Source organism: Camellia sinensis, chromosome 11 (assembly GCF_055761805.1).
Source record: "Camellia sinensis isolate YWXY chromosome 11, ASM5576180v1, whole genome shotgun sequence".
Lineage (NCBI taxonomy): Eukaryota > Viridiplantae > Streptophyta > Magnoliopsida > Ericales > Theaceae > Camellia > Camellia sinensis.
In genome coordinates, this window is record NC_138971.1 from 170,041,242 (window position 1) to 170,057,649 (window position 16,408).

General features: G+C 31.5%; 2 protein-coding genes across 2 annotated transcripts; one reads left to right on the top strand and one right to left on the bottom strand.

Annotated features, from left to right (window-relative positions):
• Nucleotides 1-5,427: 5,427 nt before the first annotated feature.
• LOC114268299 (putative LRR receptor-like serine/threonine-protein kinase At1g63430) lies at nucleotides 5,428-11,348 on the top strand. Its single transcript, XM_028209432.2, has 13 exons — nucleotides 5,428-5,916; nucleotides 6,090-6,228; nucleotides 6,525-6,596; nucleotides 6,712-6,855; nucleotides 6,947-7,096; nucleotides 7,748-7,864; nucleotides 7,951-8,015; nucleotides 8,459-8,728; nucleotides 8,979-9,184; nucleotides 9,301-9,433; nucleotides 9,516-9,673; nucleotides 10,434-10,649; nucleotides 10,860-11,348. The coding sequence occupies exons 1-13, from the start codon at nucleotides 5,832-5,834 to the stop codon at nucleotides 11,106-11,108; spliced, it is 2,004 nt and encodes a 667-aa protein (XP_028065233.2). The 5' UTR covers nucleotides 5,428-5,831; the 3' UTR covers nucleotides 11,109-11,348.
• A 476-nt stretch (nucleotides 11,349-11,824) lies between these two features.
• LOC114268300 (actin-depolymerizing factor 7) lies at nucleotides 11,825-13,807 on the bottom strand. Its single transcript, XM_028209434.2, has 3 exons — nucleotides 13,606-13,807; nucleotides 12,236-12,495; nucleotides 11,825-12,139 (listed from the first exon to the last, which is right to left on the bottom strand). Exons 1-3 carry the CDS (start codon nucleotides 13,606-13,608, stop codon nucleotides 11,989-11,991), a joined length of 414 nt encoding a protein of 137 aa, XP_028065235.1. The 5' UTR covers nucleotides 13,609-13,807; the 3' UTR covers nucleotides 11,825-11,988.
• Between the last annotated feature and the right edge of the window lie 2,601 nt (nucleotides 13,808-16,408).

Consider the following 16,408-nt stretch of genomic DNA (forward strand, 5'->3'; position numbering starts at 1 on the left):
CATTTATGTTCAATTCAAACTGAACAAGTTTGCACCTGTTTAATTCAAACCAAACGCCACTTTTTCTCCTATAAATAGACAGACCCTCTATTGATTTTTCATTCACAATTTTCGTACTTCTCCTCTGCAATAAATCTCTGCATTTTGCTGCATTATATTTCTGTGTAAAAGAGTGTAAACACTTAGTGTGTTCGTTGTGCAAACAATTTGTAGTGCTACTATTGTTTGTTGTTGATCATTTTATCCTGAGAGGCGTCCACAATCTGAAAGTACCATGGAGAGAACGAATCTACCTTAAGGATACAATGTTAAACACTGGACTTGATCAAAAAATTTGTTCAAGAAATTAATTTAGTAAGTAATTTATTATTTTTCTGTTTCAGATTTTTATTTTGTTTTTGTAACAAAATAAAAATCTGTTTTATTTATTTTATTTTATTTTCTGGTTTGATTTTTGTAATCAAACAAATTCTCTTTTTTCCTTTATTTCTTCTGTATTCCGTTTGTTATTAAGTACACAAACAGAATTTATTTTTCAAATACAGTAAAGATTGTCCAACATAATCTAAGTAGAACTTGACTGCAAAACATCACTGCCTATAAGTTCAATTAAATTGTGTTAGGATTTTAGAATTGTAAAGAAAAAGAAAAAAAAGTAGAATATAGAAGAACAAAATAGGAGGTTTTTTTTTTTTTTCCTTTTCAAATTCACAATAAATTTAAAATCCAACCACAAAGATTTTAAACCCACCATGTATATGTCCATTTCTCACTCATTACAAGCTCCATTGCCAAAGATTAGGCCACAAGTGTTTTACTTAGAAGTAACATGCTTTATTAATGTTTTGATCCTTTTAATCATGACCTTCACTTTGGTCCTAATCGTGGTGGATAAAGCGCTTTTTTATCAGATATGATATTTGGGTTGAATTTCATTGTTGTGAGATATAAGTTTCTTTTCTCATATTCCTCTACCAATTGTAAGCCTTCATTTGGGATGTGGGTTGATTTTTTGATTTTTTAGTCTTTTGACTATTTTAATTTAGGCTAAAAAATCTCGTTTGAGATAGGTTTTTTAACTTTTTTTAACTTTTGTGAGAGAAAATGTGACATGATTATGGATTAGATGTGTCATTTTATCCTATTTGACTAAAATAGCTAATTTTGTCTTATATGGCTAAATTAGCCCAAGTGATTATGCCAAACGAAGCCTAAAATGTATATATATATATATATATATCTCTAATTACACGCAGATTATTTTTGTGCATGAATACAGCCCTAATGATATGGACGGTTATATGGCAGTTGTTGATTTGTTTAAAAATCAACCAACTAAGATTCAATCTTACTATGTCAATGTAAATAAATTTAAAGATAATATGTTACAGGATTTCTAGTAATATTAGTGCATAATAATTTAAGTTTGTGCACTATCAATCACGGATTTCTTGTACTCCAAATTTTTTAAGTGAATCATGAAATTTCTTGCTCTTTAGTTCACTTTGATGGTGGAGGGAGACATCAAACCTAACCCAATCTCAGATGAACATAATCATGATAACCATATTGCTATTGTTAATTAATTAAAATAAAACAGTGCTAGTTAAACAAAACCAATTAAACTAAGCCAAAAAGTTAGCTTCATGTTTTCAAATTAATTATTTTTTTTTAAAATAAAAGAGTTAGCTTGCTTTTCCTAATTAAGAATTAACGAGCTTAGGCATGCTTCTTAATTATTATAATCTATCTTGCTAATTCTCCCATTACAACTGGTTTATTCATAATTAACACTTAATAGTTCGTGGAGGTATAAAGGCTCTGTTTGGATGGATGAATTTCAAATGAACATGTTAAAAGTAGAATTTTGTAAACAAATACAAGAAATTAAGTTATTATAGGTAGCTTGAGAAACTAACAGAAATTAAATTATAGATTAAAAGATTTTAAATAACTATTTTTATATGGTTATTTTAAATTCATCATAATAAAATTTTCAAATTCAATCTTAAAATTTATTTCTAAATTATTAAATCTTGTCTTTGAATGAATTGTCTCAAATCTTTTGAATTTAAATCTATAAATTCAATCAAAATCAAAAGCTGCACCAATCTTTTGAGCCAAATTTATTTTTAGCTATATTTTTATAATATATAAAAAAAAATAAAACTACACTAATGATGTGCTAAATCTTGAGTCAAAATTTTGCAAAGTCAAATGTTAAATTTGTTACATTAACAAAGGAAAATCATAATCACTAAATGATATTTTGAAAAAAATAGATCCAATGATCATAAATTAATATGGCAGTTTTTTTTGGGTGAATAAATTATTATGGCAGCTGATAGCATGGAAATATTAAAGTGACATAACCCAAAAAATATTTTTTTCTTACACAAAAACAGAATCATTTTGATTTTTATAACTAGAGTTACTAGTTGCACAAGCACCAAACACTGGTGTGACAGATCATATGAATTGGTCCCCAAAATCTTCATATGCAAGAATTGCTCATTACAATTGAAAAGAGGGCATTTCTATTTGACCTTTAACTGCTGAAAATGTCTTTTTAAGGCACATAGCCTTCATCTTTTAAAGCTTGAAAAGGAGAGAGAGTGTCCTCTGAGACACACATTTGATTATTGAGAGGGAATTCAATTAACCTAACAAAAGAGGGCCAAATATAGAAGAGGTTTCTATCAGTTGATCTATCTTCCTTTGGGAAGGGTTTTTGCTAATGATGACTTTAAGAACTATTAATAAATATTACAAAATGTCAAAAAAAATATAATTTCTATACATTTTTTTATACATTCTATGTGTATATATATATTTTACATATTTTATTATTTTTTTGACACCAGCAGTGCTTCCGACCCCCAGTTGGGGGCACCCCCAGTGACCCCCCAGTGCCACGTGGCAGCCTGCCACTGATTGAAACCCAAAAAAAAAAAACAAAAAAAAAAAAACAATTTTTTTGACCAATTAGGGAAGACCCTAGCACCCCACTGGAGGTCTAAGTCATTTTTATTTTTGACACTAACAACAGCCACAGGATTGTTTTTAGCATATTTTTCCTAGGAAAGTACCCTTGTAATAGATGGGGAAAAAATCAATACAATAGCAAATCATATCATTACTAAATCATGGTATTATTTTTTAATAATAAATTATCATATAAGCATAATAAATCTTGGTATATATGTGTGGTGACTACATTATTATTTTGGAAAAATAATTATATCCGAAGTTCGTTTATCTCATGTCTAATGTTATTATCAATTAGTAACATCACTGTTTTATTAAATTTTTACTTGTTATAAACACCTATAGTTAAGAGATCAAGGGCCTGTTTGGTTTGTTTTTGGGAGAATTATTTTTGAAAAAAAAATTAGAGAGAGAGTTTAGAAATTTTTTTGGTTTGTTTGGTTGTATATTTTGGAAGAGTTATTTTTTTGAGAATTTGGGATAATTTGATATTTTGGAAAAATTGATGTGTATGAGAGAAAAAATGATTGAGAATGAGAGAGGAGAGAGAAAAAGTGATTGATTGATATGTAAGAGAGAGAAAGTGATTTTAGAAATTTTTTGAAAAAAACTCAAACCAAACAATTTTTTTAATTTTTTTTTTTAATTCATCTCCCAAATGCAAACCAAACATAAACTCTATCTTAATTTTTTTTGAGAATAATAAAATAAAAAATTGTAACAACTATATGAATGTAATTATGGGTCCGTTTGGCAAGCAAGGTTGGGGCTAAAATAGCTACAAAAGACAAAATAAGCTATTTTAGCCACAACAAACAAAACATCACATCCAACCCATAATCATTACACTCTTCTCTCACAAAAAAAAGTTTAAAAAGTCAAAAAGCCAAAAAGCTCTTCCCAAACCAAACTTTTTAACCCAGGCTAAAATAGCCAAAAAAGTCAAAAAGCCAAAAAACTAACCCACTTTCCAAACGGAGGCTATATGTGTAATTAAATATATTTTGAACATTTATTTTTTACTATTTTGTATGTCTTATCAATTCTATTCAGATGTTACTTGCAAACTCCAAGTCATCCACACAATTTCTTATGTCCGTTTGGGAAGTGAGTTAATTTTTTGATTTTTTGATTTTTTTTGATTATTTTAAGATTGGAATTAAAAAGCCTCATCTGGGAAGGATATTTTGATTTTTTTAACTTTTTGTGAAAAAAAGAATGTAATGATTATATAATAGATATAATATTTTATCTTATTAAGTTAAAAAACCTATTTTATCTTTTTATAACTAAAATAGTCCCAAATCCAACTTAACTCAACCCATCTCCCCAAGCAAAGGCTTAAAATGAACTCGAGTTTATCATGACCCAACAAAAATAAAATAAGACCTTATTTGTCATAACTTAAAAAAGTCAAAAAGTTATTATTCTATTTAAATCACATCATCTTATTTAAGTCATATCACATTTCTACCACATCACTTTAAACCCAACCTATATCCAACTCATATTTCATAAAAAATCAAAAAATACACTTATTTAGATCATTCTAAATTCTTAAAAAAAAATGAACTTTTACATATGTACTTCTTTTTTCTTTTTTTTCTTTTTTTAAAGAAAATAAATCAGGCCTTAGGCTTGGTTTGGGGTACATTAAACAATACAAAAAGTTAAAAAGTCACTATCCTATTTAAGTCATATCATCTTATTTAAATCACATCACCTTTCTAACACATCACATCAAACTCAACTCAAATTCAACTTATATAAATCAATAAATTAAAAAATACACTTTTTTAGAACCTCACAAATCAATCCTTAATATCTGGTATGGGGAGATATTATTATAGCCATCCAATTCAGTGCCAAAGATTAAAGCTTAAAATCAATCATTAGTAGTGAAGATTAAAAGCATAAAGTTACAACCCCACACAGTCCAATCTCTGTAATAATCTTTCCTTATACGGTGGTGTTATATTAATTAATATATTAATATATGTTATCATATTATTATTAATTTTATTTATTATATAAATTATAAATATTTAAAATTTTAAATTATATCACATTATTCATTAGTACATTAATTAATACATATAATATTATTCTTCTTTATAAATTAATCACACCAAAAAAAAATTAAAACAAAAAACATCCAATTTTAATAATCCATCAAACAGAAACAAAACATTCCTGAACACAGATATCTCTATCTTTGTCTCTTTTTTTTCTTTCTTCTTTTTTTTTTTGGATTATTTTAAAAAGATGATTAAAAGTTAATTTTTTACTTTTTTTTAAAAATTTTTTAAAAGAATATATAAAAAATATAAAAAATAATATGATCAAAATAAAATAAAAATAAAAAAATAACTTTTAACAATCTTCTCGAAATATTTTCTTGTTTTTTTCCCACTCTCTCTTTTATCATTTTATCCATTTATTCTTGTTTTTTCCCTCTCTCTGTACTTTTTTTTCTTTATCATTTTATCCATTTATTTTTCAAAAATCTTTGTTCTACACACACTCTCTCTCTCTCTCTCTCTCTCTCTGTTTCTGACAACAAACCTCTCTTTGAATCCAAGTTTTCTCATCGACGAAACCTCTAACAACTTGAGTCTCTCACTGTCTCATTTTTTTCTTTTCCCAGTGTTTTGCTTTCATGGGTTGTTGCAGATTTGTAGATTTACCTTTAAGCTATCTTTAATTTCGTGCTTCATTTAAACCCTTTTGGTTAATCTCTCCGTTCATAAACCCACAATTCTACCTTTTTCTTTTCTTTTCTCTTCTCTTCTTTTCTTTTCCAACTCGATGAGTTCTTGAGAGATTGTGGAGTTGCAGAGAAAATGAGGCCATTCAGTGTATTTCAACTTGTATGGGCTTGTTTGGGACTCTTTCTTGTGACCTGTGAAGCCTTTGCTACAAATGAAGGTCTCTCTATCTCTTTGCTCTTCTTGTTTCTTGCTTGGATCTTTGATTCAGTCACTCTTTATGCACAATTCTGTATAGGGTTTCTATTTTAATGCTATTATTCATATTAGTGTTGCATATGATCTGGGTTTTATGGAGTTTTTTTCTCACTGAGGATTCTGGGTTTTGCGCAGAGTATGCTCTTTCTGCCTTCAAGGAAGCTATAAATGAGGACCCACTTCTGGTTTTGTCAAATTGGAATACCCTAGATGAAAACCCTTGTGATTGGTCTGGCATTTCCTGTTCTATGGCTCAAGATCATGTCTTGAAGATGTATGATATATGATCTTAATCGCATACACTCATGTTTATATCTATGTTGTGACTGGGTTCGTTATTTTTAGACCTAGAATCGAACCAATGTATTGAAAAAAATCGAACCAACCCAACTTGTAGAGGTCGGATTAGTTCGATTCTCGGTTTTTTTTTTTTTTTTTGTGTGTGGATATCTTGTGTACCCCTAGCAGTAACAAGTACATTTCTTTAAGGTTATTGTAATTGAGAATTAATAGCATAAAATTAAAGGCTAATTGTTGTTGTCCATTTGTGGTGGAAACTCTGTTTTGCAGAAACATTTCTGGGTCATCATTGAAAGGTTTTCTTGCTCCAGAATTGGGCTTACTCTCTTCCTTGAGAGAACTGTATGCTTTCCTTCTAATCGAACTATATAATGGTTCTGTTTTCTTGTTTCATTTAATTATTTGTTAAATAGAACACAACGGTTGAAGCTTAATTTGATATCCTGATGATTTACAGAGTTTTGCACGGAAACAATTTGATTGGTGTAATACCCAAAGAAATTTGCATGTTGAAATACCTGAGGGTCTTGGATTTGGGAATGAATCGGCTATTGGGTCCAATTCCTCCTGAAATTGGGAATTTGACCAGCCTCATGAAAATGTAATGGAATTTGACATTTTTGTTTCTTCAATCGACTTTATGTCTCGTTCCGCTTTGCTTTCTTTCTCATTTTTCACTTGTTTTTCTATAGAAATCTGCAATCCAATGGATTGATGGGGACACTCCCTCCTGAACTTGGCAATTTGAAGTACCTCGAGGAACTTCGACTAGATAGGAATAAGCTTCAAGGATTTGTTCCTGGAAGTAACAATTCAGATTTTACATCCACCAGTCATGGGATGTAAGTAGAAAATTCTTGCATTGGACTTTTTAAAGTTTTGTGTGCTGTCGCTGAAATAGTTTCTTGTAGTGAGTATTTCGACTTGAATGTGTTTTTAAGTAGAAAATAAAGATGTATATAATCGCACTCTTCGTTTACTGTTAGCTACAATACAATATTGATGAACTGATCAATACAATCTACAGATCCGTAATATAACACTACTAGTTGTATGTTTTATGCTTAGCTAAATACTAAAATGCTGGCTAATTCATTGATTTAGTGAAGGTAAGGAAAAGAAAGTATAAAGGAAATTATTTCCCGTTGGTTGGCTACCAAGAAAACAGAATGGAAAAAGCAAAAATGATAGGGAGTATGGGAGAAATTCCTGTTTTGAATGTCATGTTTCCTCAATTTTTTCTTGATTACCTGCTTTTTTATAAGTATTGATTTCCCATTATACTTGCATAAAGGTATCCTGATTCTAATTATAGTAATGTTCTGTCATTGCTAATCAAGCATTAAGGAGTCAAATAATGTAAAATAGTGAAAAGAATATATAAAAGTTGATAATGTTATGAATGTTGTTGTATAATAATGAAAAACAGCATTATTTAGATGATTTGAATGTATTGATGTTCTTAAAATTGACACGGTTTATTTCTGTTACAGGTATGCCTCAAGTTGGAACACTACTGGTTTGTGTCGTTCATCGCAATTAAAAGTTGCTGATTTCTCATACAACTTCTTTGTTGGGAGCATACCCAAGTGCCTGGAGTACCTTCCGAGGTAACTCTCCCTTTGTCACTTGGACACTTTTTTTCCACCCCCTTTTTTGGTACTCTAAAACTATTGTTTACATTTGTTTTATGCAGCTCAAGCTTTCAAGGAAACTGCCTTCAAGATAATGATCCCAAACAGCGCCTTACTCCACAATGTGGTATGTACAACATGATCTTTATCTCTTTCTATTATATAAAGCCTCCAACCCAGTGAAGCTTTTGTCACAACTTTTCATTCCCAAATGCCTGCAATTGCCTCACTTTTTTATTTTAAATTTCAATCTTCCAGTTTTTATAACTTCTTCAGTTTTCTTTTCTCTTCATTTACAATATTTTTTTTTTGGGTCAATCAGTAAAAGATCATCAGATTTTTCATAGCTCACCTTCTAGTAGTTGTATATTTGGTGGCTGCTTAACCATTGATTAATCCCTTGCAAATATGTAATTCACATGTTTCAGAGTAAATGACCAAACCAAAATTTTGGAAACATTTCACAACACTAAAAGTTGGACTAACTAGAACATGTTGATGTTGGGTGCAAATATAGTTCCTCAAATTCGATTCTGTGATTCGTAAATGGCAATATTCCTCTTATTACAGGTGGTGCTCCACCTGCCAAACACCGTTCAGGAGTCAACCCAAACAACCGGCCTGCTCAAGATGGAACTAAGCATCAGGCAACTTTGAAACCCATCTCAGCTTCAAAACCTGCCTGGCTTTTAGCTCTGGAAATAGCAACCGGAACCATGGTGGGGTCTATCTTCCTTGTTGCTCTCCTCACCGCTCTCCAGAGGTGCAAAAGCAATTCTTCGATCACTATCCCTTGGAAGAAATCTGCAAGCGATAACGGCCACATGACTACATATATTGGTAAGCTCTCTTATAACGTGAAATATCACTCTGTTTGGTTGTGTTTTCATTTTCATTTTTTCGTTTTTATTTTTATTTTTATTTTTATTTTAGACATTTGGAAAATTGTTTCCAGAAACTGCTTTCTGGAAAATTTTATGAAAACAACCCACTTTTATTGCCAAAAACATGAAAACAAAAACAACCAAACAGAGTGATTTAGCAGACAAGAAATGACTACTAACTCAATTTTGGTGGAGTCTCTATACAGAATCAGAGATGTTGAAGGATGTATTGAGATTTAGCAGACAAGAACTTGAAGTCGCATGCGAAGATTTTAGCAACATTATCGGGGCCTCTCCAGACAGTATAGTCTACAAAGGCACCATCCAAGGCGGGCCCGAGATTGCTGTTATATCCCTTTGCATTAAAGAAGAGAATTGGGCAGGCTATCTCGAGCTTTATTTTCAGAGAGAGGTAAAGTGTTTGGTATTACTAAACCAAACTTCTAGCTGAAGCTCCATGGGAAAGTAAAATCTTTAAAATATTTTTGAAAAAAACCTTTTAAATCTTTTAGTTTTTGCACTATTCAGGTGGCTGATTTGGCAAGATTAAACCATGAGAATACGGGAAAGCTACTTGGTTATTGCAGAGAGAGTAATCCATTTACGAGGATGCTGGTTTTTGAGTATGCATCAAATGGGACACTGTATGAGCACCTCCATTGTAAGTAAAGCTTTGTATTTGTAGCGGTTGGTTACTTCAACATGCTTTAGTAGCTCAATCCCTAGCTTTCTTTATATTGCAGATGGAGAAGGATGCCAGTTAACTTGGACACGGCGAATGAAACTTGTTATAGGCATTGCTCGGGGACTAAACTATCTTCACGCAGAACTTGACCCGCCATTTACTATATCTGAGTTGAATTCTAGCGCTGTATATCTTACAGAAGATTTGTCTCCCAAGGTACACCCAACACCTTTTATGTTCCAATATTACAGAGTGTGAGCATTCTACCAAAATTTCAAAATGTTTATTTTAGTATAGAAATCACCTTATGTTGAAAAAATCACCGAGGTTGGGAATTGGAAGTCAGAGATCATGAACTTCAAATAATTGGGTTGCCTTCTTGAAACCTTGAGCAGAGACTTTTGTTTGGCAACATCTAAAAAAGTTATAATTTTTTTCAAATTTTTTTTGATCTTTAATTTTATTTTATTTTTTTAAATGTGTGAAAAGTTTTTATTTTCAGGTCTGTCTAATCTAAAAGAATCTTTAAAAAAAAAAAAATTAATTAAAAGTTCACTAAAAGACCCAACAAGAAAAGTGTCAAATTTTTTATTTTTATTTTTTTGGTGGTCTTTACTATGCTTTTTTCCAAAAAAAATATATTTATTTACTTCTTACATCGGTCTAAAAGTGAAGTTTTTAAAAACATTTTAAAAAAAGTTTACTAAAGACAAATAAAAAGTCATCAAAAAAGCTTCTTAAAAATCAATCGTCAAATTCAATTTTGCTGTTAGAAGATTCAAGATGATTCTTTTTCTTTCTTTCTTTCTTTTTTTTTCCTTTCCTATTAAATCATAATTCGCATGTTTTGAGGATAAACATTTTTCTTTACTTATTTTATTTCTTTCTAGATGATTTGCTTTTCAATCCTGATATACTGCAACACCCTATGCAAAATTTTAATGGTTGAAAGCACTTGCCTCAATTTTTGCTGTAGCTGGTTGATTTCGAAAGTTGGAAGTCGATTCTTTCGAGATCAGAAAAGAACTCTGGCTCTATTGGCCATGAAGGCACTGTCAGTGTTCTTCCCAATTCGCTAGAGGCACGCCATCTGGACTTCCAAGGGAACATTTATGCCTTCGGTGTACTTTTACTGGAAATAGTTAGCGGGAGACCTCCTTATTGCAAGGACAAAGGTTGTTTGGTAGATTGGGTAAGAACTTCATCGAAAACTTTTAGATTTTGAACATTTGTCAATACTTCATACAAAACAATAACTTGTTGCTAGGCTATACCGACAATGAATAAGAACATTTTCTGAGTCTTATGATAGTGAATTTTCACTGTCTTTCAAACAGTAGACAACAATAATTTTTTGCTAGGATGTACTGATGAACGAGAAATGTATCTCCCTCTGGTGCAGGCTAAGGATTTTCTTGAACTGCCGGATCTAATGTCATCTGTGGTGGATCCTGAGTTGAAGCATTTCAGATTTGATGATCTCCGGGTAATATGTGAGGTGGTGACTCTTTGCATTAGTCCAGATCCCTCAAAACCCATGTCAATGGAGGAATTGTGCACGATATTGGAGAGCAAAATCGACACGTCTGTATCTGCTGAGCTTAAGGCATCGTCTTTGGCATGGGCAGAGCTTGCGCTTTCATCTAACTGAGTTGAAGCTAACAACACAGACATACTGTAAATCTGAAATACAGAATTGTATTACTCTTTTCCTTTTTTAGTTTTTGTTTTTTTGGTGGTTTTTTTTTTTTCATGCTAAAAGAAAAGAGAGTTTCATGCATGGAAAATCCCCATTTCTTTGTAAACAGTTGATCAGTTTATTCATGAAATTACTTGATAGTAAAAGAAGACCTTGTTACAAAAAATAAAATAAAGGCCAGTGTTGCATCTATTCTCTTCCATGTGTTTTCATGGATTCTATTTTAGAACATTGTCTCTCTTCTTCTTCTTTTTCTACATTAATCATAATAGCATTAAATCATTCAAATCAATTCATATGGACAAAGAAAAGAATTCATTTATATTGGTTTTTGTTGTCTGTTTTTATATTTTATAAAACACAAATCATATTAGTTTTCCCAAAATGAAGGGAAAGATCCATTTATCTGCCCATATGTCTATTGAAATTGAAGAAACTTAGAAATTAGTATATTACAAAAAAGAAAAAAGCATTATATATATGAACATTACACTTGGTAACTTGTAGATGTGCAAAATAAATCAGTGAAATCTATATCTATGAACTACCCATTTGGAATGAGGCTCAAAAAGCCCTGAAGATTGCAAAATTACTTGCAAAAAGACATAAAAATCCACTTGGTTTTGACTAGAACTAACTTATAAGAAGAGAAGGTTAATTGTGTAGTGAAACCACTCAAGAAGACCTGAGCTGACAAAAAAATGCATTATGGTATCGCATTGCCACTTAGTTCAGTTTTGAAATGAACCAAGTTACAGAAGAAAGGGATTGAAAAAGGCCTCCCCAAAATGAAAGTGCAAGATTTGGATTGGAAAAAACAAGAAAAGCAAGCTTAGAGGGCTCGCGATTTTATGATGTCGAGGCTCATCTCACTAGGATCTGTTGCTTGCAGTTCAACTTGAATGCCGTCGAGTTCTCTCTTGAATCTGTCCTTGGAACTAGCATACACCATCTTGTTCCTCACCCTTGATGTATCAGGAGACCTGTATCGCAAAAAAATTTTAAAAAAAAATAGCATCTATGTTTAAAAAATGGAGGGCTACTCATCAGCATGTGATGAGTACTAATTAATAATTTACCAGGCAATGAAGAATATTTTGCTCTTCTGGATATTCTCATTAGTTATGAAGTCAAAATCAAAGACAGCATAGCGACACTCATCAGCAGGGAGGACGGCAGTGAAATCATCATAGCTCTGTTCAGGAGTACCAAGCTTTTCAATGATCACCTGTTGGTTCTCGATCTTGAACACTATGAATCGGTAGTTCCTCTTCGCTTTTAGCTCCAAAAACTTCAGCTTACACTCATCATCCACAGCCATTCCAGATGCCGCATTTGCCTTCGTATATACATATAGCAGCAATTGAAATAAATTGTGAAATAATATAACTAACCTTTCAAATTTTAACTGGTGCATCATCAGCATATGCAAATCATTCACTATATGAAATAATACAACTATATTGACAAATTTTGAATAATTTTTTAATTTTTTTTTTTCTTTCTAATTACATAGCATTGTTGGGTATTAAAGAATACACACAATCATATAGTAGAATCATAGAGTCAAACCTAACATCCATGACAGCTCAAACTACCTGGCTTGTGAATGTGATTATAGCTTCAATGAAATGTAATTAGATCTTCCTTTTAAAAACCAACTAGAAAGAGACAGACTTGGCATAGACAAACCGAACCAAATAATGCAATGGAGAGAGTAGTTGTTCAAGCTCATAATCATCTCCACCAAATATAACTACCACAGTAACTACAATAACTCCACCATTATAATCTTTTTTTTTATTTCTTTCTTTACCTTTACACATAATCATGATTATATTTCTGTAATCAAAAACATAATCATACCTTTTTTTTTAATATAAAAAACAAGGCATCTGGAGCTTTGTCCCAACTAATTTCTTAGTATACGCAATTACACATATTTGGTAATTATTGGATGCAAACCCTTAACGCTGTGTTTGGTTAGGAGATTTAGGAAGGATTTGAAAAGGAAAAAGAAAAATGTAAGTGAAATGTGAATAAAATATACTTACATTTCACCTAGTTTCACACGTCTTTTCCCTTTCTCTTTCCAAATCTCTTCCCAAATCCCCCAACCAAACATAGTGTAAATGGTCCCAAAGGGATCAAGTGCCTTATGAAATTTGAATTCATGACCTATGTGTTCACAAACTCTTCTCAAGACTCAACTTGTCACCCAATGTTTTTAAAGTTATCCCAACTAGTTTCTTGGTACATGCAGTCTCTTGTCCTACACATATCAGGTAATTATTGAATACAAACCCTTGAATGGCTCTAAAGGGATCAAGTGCTCTATGAAATTTGAATTAGTGACCTATGTTTTCATAAGCCTATATCAAGACTCAACTTATCACCTGACTAAACGCTAGAATTCATAATGAAAGAGGGAGGGAGAGAGAGAGCATACCATGTCGTTGACTACCAAGGAGGGAGGAGCTAGAAATGTGAAATGAGAAATGTGAGAGATGAGGGAGGAGCAAAGGGGCCAAGAGAATGAAAGAGAGACATGGGAGGAGTAGAATAGAGAAAAACAGATCCTTGATTTTTGGGGGTATGAGAGGTAGAATTTTGAGGGGGAGGAGAGGATTTGTTGGGCAAAATGACAGGTTAAATTTTTTGTGTGTTTGTTTTTTGTTCTCTAATAACCAACCCCCCACAATTCACTTCTTTGCCTACACGTTTGTGAACTTGCAATGGTTTCAAAAGCTCCAAACTCAATTTTTCCATTTTTGGACAATTTTAATGTTTTGGCAAATCCAAATTTGAAGGCCAAAACGATGATGAGCCTATTTGAATGACTTTTTTGTTTAATGTATTTATCCTCTAAATAGAATCTTAATTTACTATATTAATGAGTCAGATGTAATTATGTTAATTGTCACGAAAAATTTGTATAGTTTATTAAAATTATTTTATTAACATATTCACTTTTTAATTGATTAAAACAATAGCAGTATAATACATCTTATTTTAGAATATAATAAGCCCTAACTAAAAATGATGGTTTCTTGTTTTAAACCATAGACCAATTTTTAGACTGAATTTTGCTAACAATCACATTATGACATTTATCATACTTCTCACTCCACAAATGCTATTTGTGTAACATTTATTTTTTTGAGAAATTCTATAGTACACACGCTTTGCACCTTAGTTACAGCCTTTGTGGTTGGCTTATTGTGAGGTTAATTATGGCATTATCATAATTATGATCAGGAGCTAGGGGTGAGCATGGTCCGGATTGGACCGGATTGGGGTAAAACCAGGACCAATCCGTTATCTACGGTTCCTGAAAAATTAAAACCAATCCAATCCGTTTAAATCATGGAACCAATCCGAACCAATCCATTTAAATACGGATTGGATCGGTTTTGGACCACGGATTCACATAATTAAATAACAAAAATATATATATATATATAACACTTTAATTTCATAAAAATATAAAGCCTAGTTTGGGAAGACTAAATAAGTGCACTTTTTGACTTTTTATGAAATATGGATTGGGTTTGGGTTGGGTTTGAAGTGATGTGTTAGAGAGGTGATGTGACTTAAATAAGATGATATGACTTAAATAGGATAGTGACTTTTTGACTTTTTGTCTTTTTTCAAGCATGCCAAACTTGGCCTAAATATAGCGCTATATCATTTTCATAATAGCAACATGTTTTTTTATAATAGTGACATATTGTTCTTGAATTTAAACAACCATAAGAAAATATAAACAAAAGTAATAAAATAAGATATTTAACGGTTTTAGGTTTGAGTTTAGATTTTATATAGAATAAAAGAAGATACTATGGAGGAGGATATACAATAAAAATATAGACTATTTGTATACGGTCCGGATCGGTTCCAATCCGGAACCGCGGGGTTCAATCCGGAACCAATCCGTGGACTACGGATTTTTAATTCTTCAATCCGGAACCGAACCGCAGATTCAAAAAACTAATCCAAACCTATCGGATTGGACTGGACTGGATCGGATTACGGATTTCACGGATTCCTTGCTCAGCCCTATCAGGAGCTCTTTAATTATAACAACAATAATGATATGAGAAAATTGGTGAAAAATTCGCTCTAGCAATTGTCTGAGGCATTAGATCTAGCAATTTTTTTATTTTATTTTTTTAGTGAGGGGTCCACACTTTGTTAAATAGTTTGGTGAGAAATCCTTGAGAACATTTTTATTTTCTCAATTTTATCCCTTAACTTTTTTTATCTGTGTGACTTTTGTTGACTATCTGTTGAATTTTTGTTGTATATCTGTTGAAATTTTTTTGTCTATTCAATTTTTTTTTTGTCTATCTGTTCAAACTTTTTATGTATAAATTTTCTATCTATTCTAATTTTCTATTTGTCCAAATTTTACCTATCCAATTTTTTATCTGTTCAATATTTTTATTTGTACAAATTTTCTATCCAAATATCTATACAAATTTCATCTGTATAATTTTTGTCCGTACAAATTTGCAAAGCAATCAAACATCTGTTCAAATTTTGATTTCATTTTTTTTAACTATACAATTTTTTGACCTATTTGTTTTATTTTTACATCTATCTGTTGAACCTACTTTCTCTCTCTGTATGAAACCAAATATATAGAATCTGTTAAACCTATCTATCTGTTGGACCTATATATCTGCAATTTGTTTCACCAACATCAATAACAATAAAACATCACAATAATCAATTTATGTTCAACAGATATACAAAAAAATTGTTGAACCTATATATCTAATTTTATTATTTGTTCAACAATAAGAAAATCTACAACAACAACAACAACAACAACAAATCTACACGACTAAGGGTTGAAAATATAACAACAACAACCACGTCAACCAACAATTAAGACTTAGATCCACTATCAAAATATATATATATATATATATATATGTGTATATACATATATATAAACGTAGTGTAATGCCTCAACCCTTCATATGTCATCGATATTGTCCGCTTTGGGCCTTGTCCATACGGATTTATTCTTCCCAGTAGGTCATTCCTCCCAGACTTACTCCAGCCTAAGCACACTTAACTGGGGAGTTCTGCTAGGAATTTCACCACCCAAAAAAAGCCTCGATGCTATAGAAGGGTCTAGGTTTTTACTTTTATAGCCTAGGAACTCCCCATTTATTCCCGATGTGAGACACCGACAACGCCCTAACCCTTCATATGTCATCAATATTGTTCGCTTTGGGCCA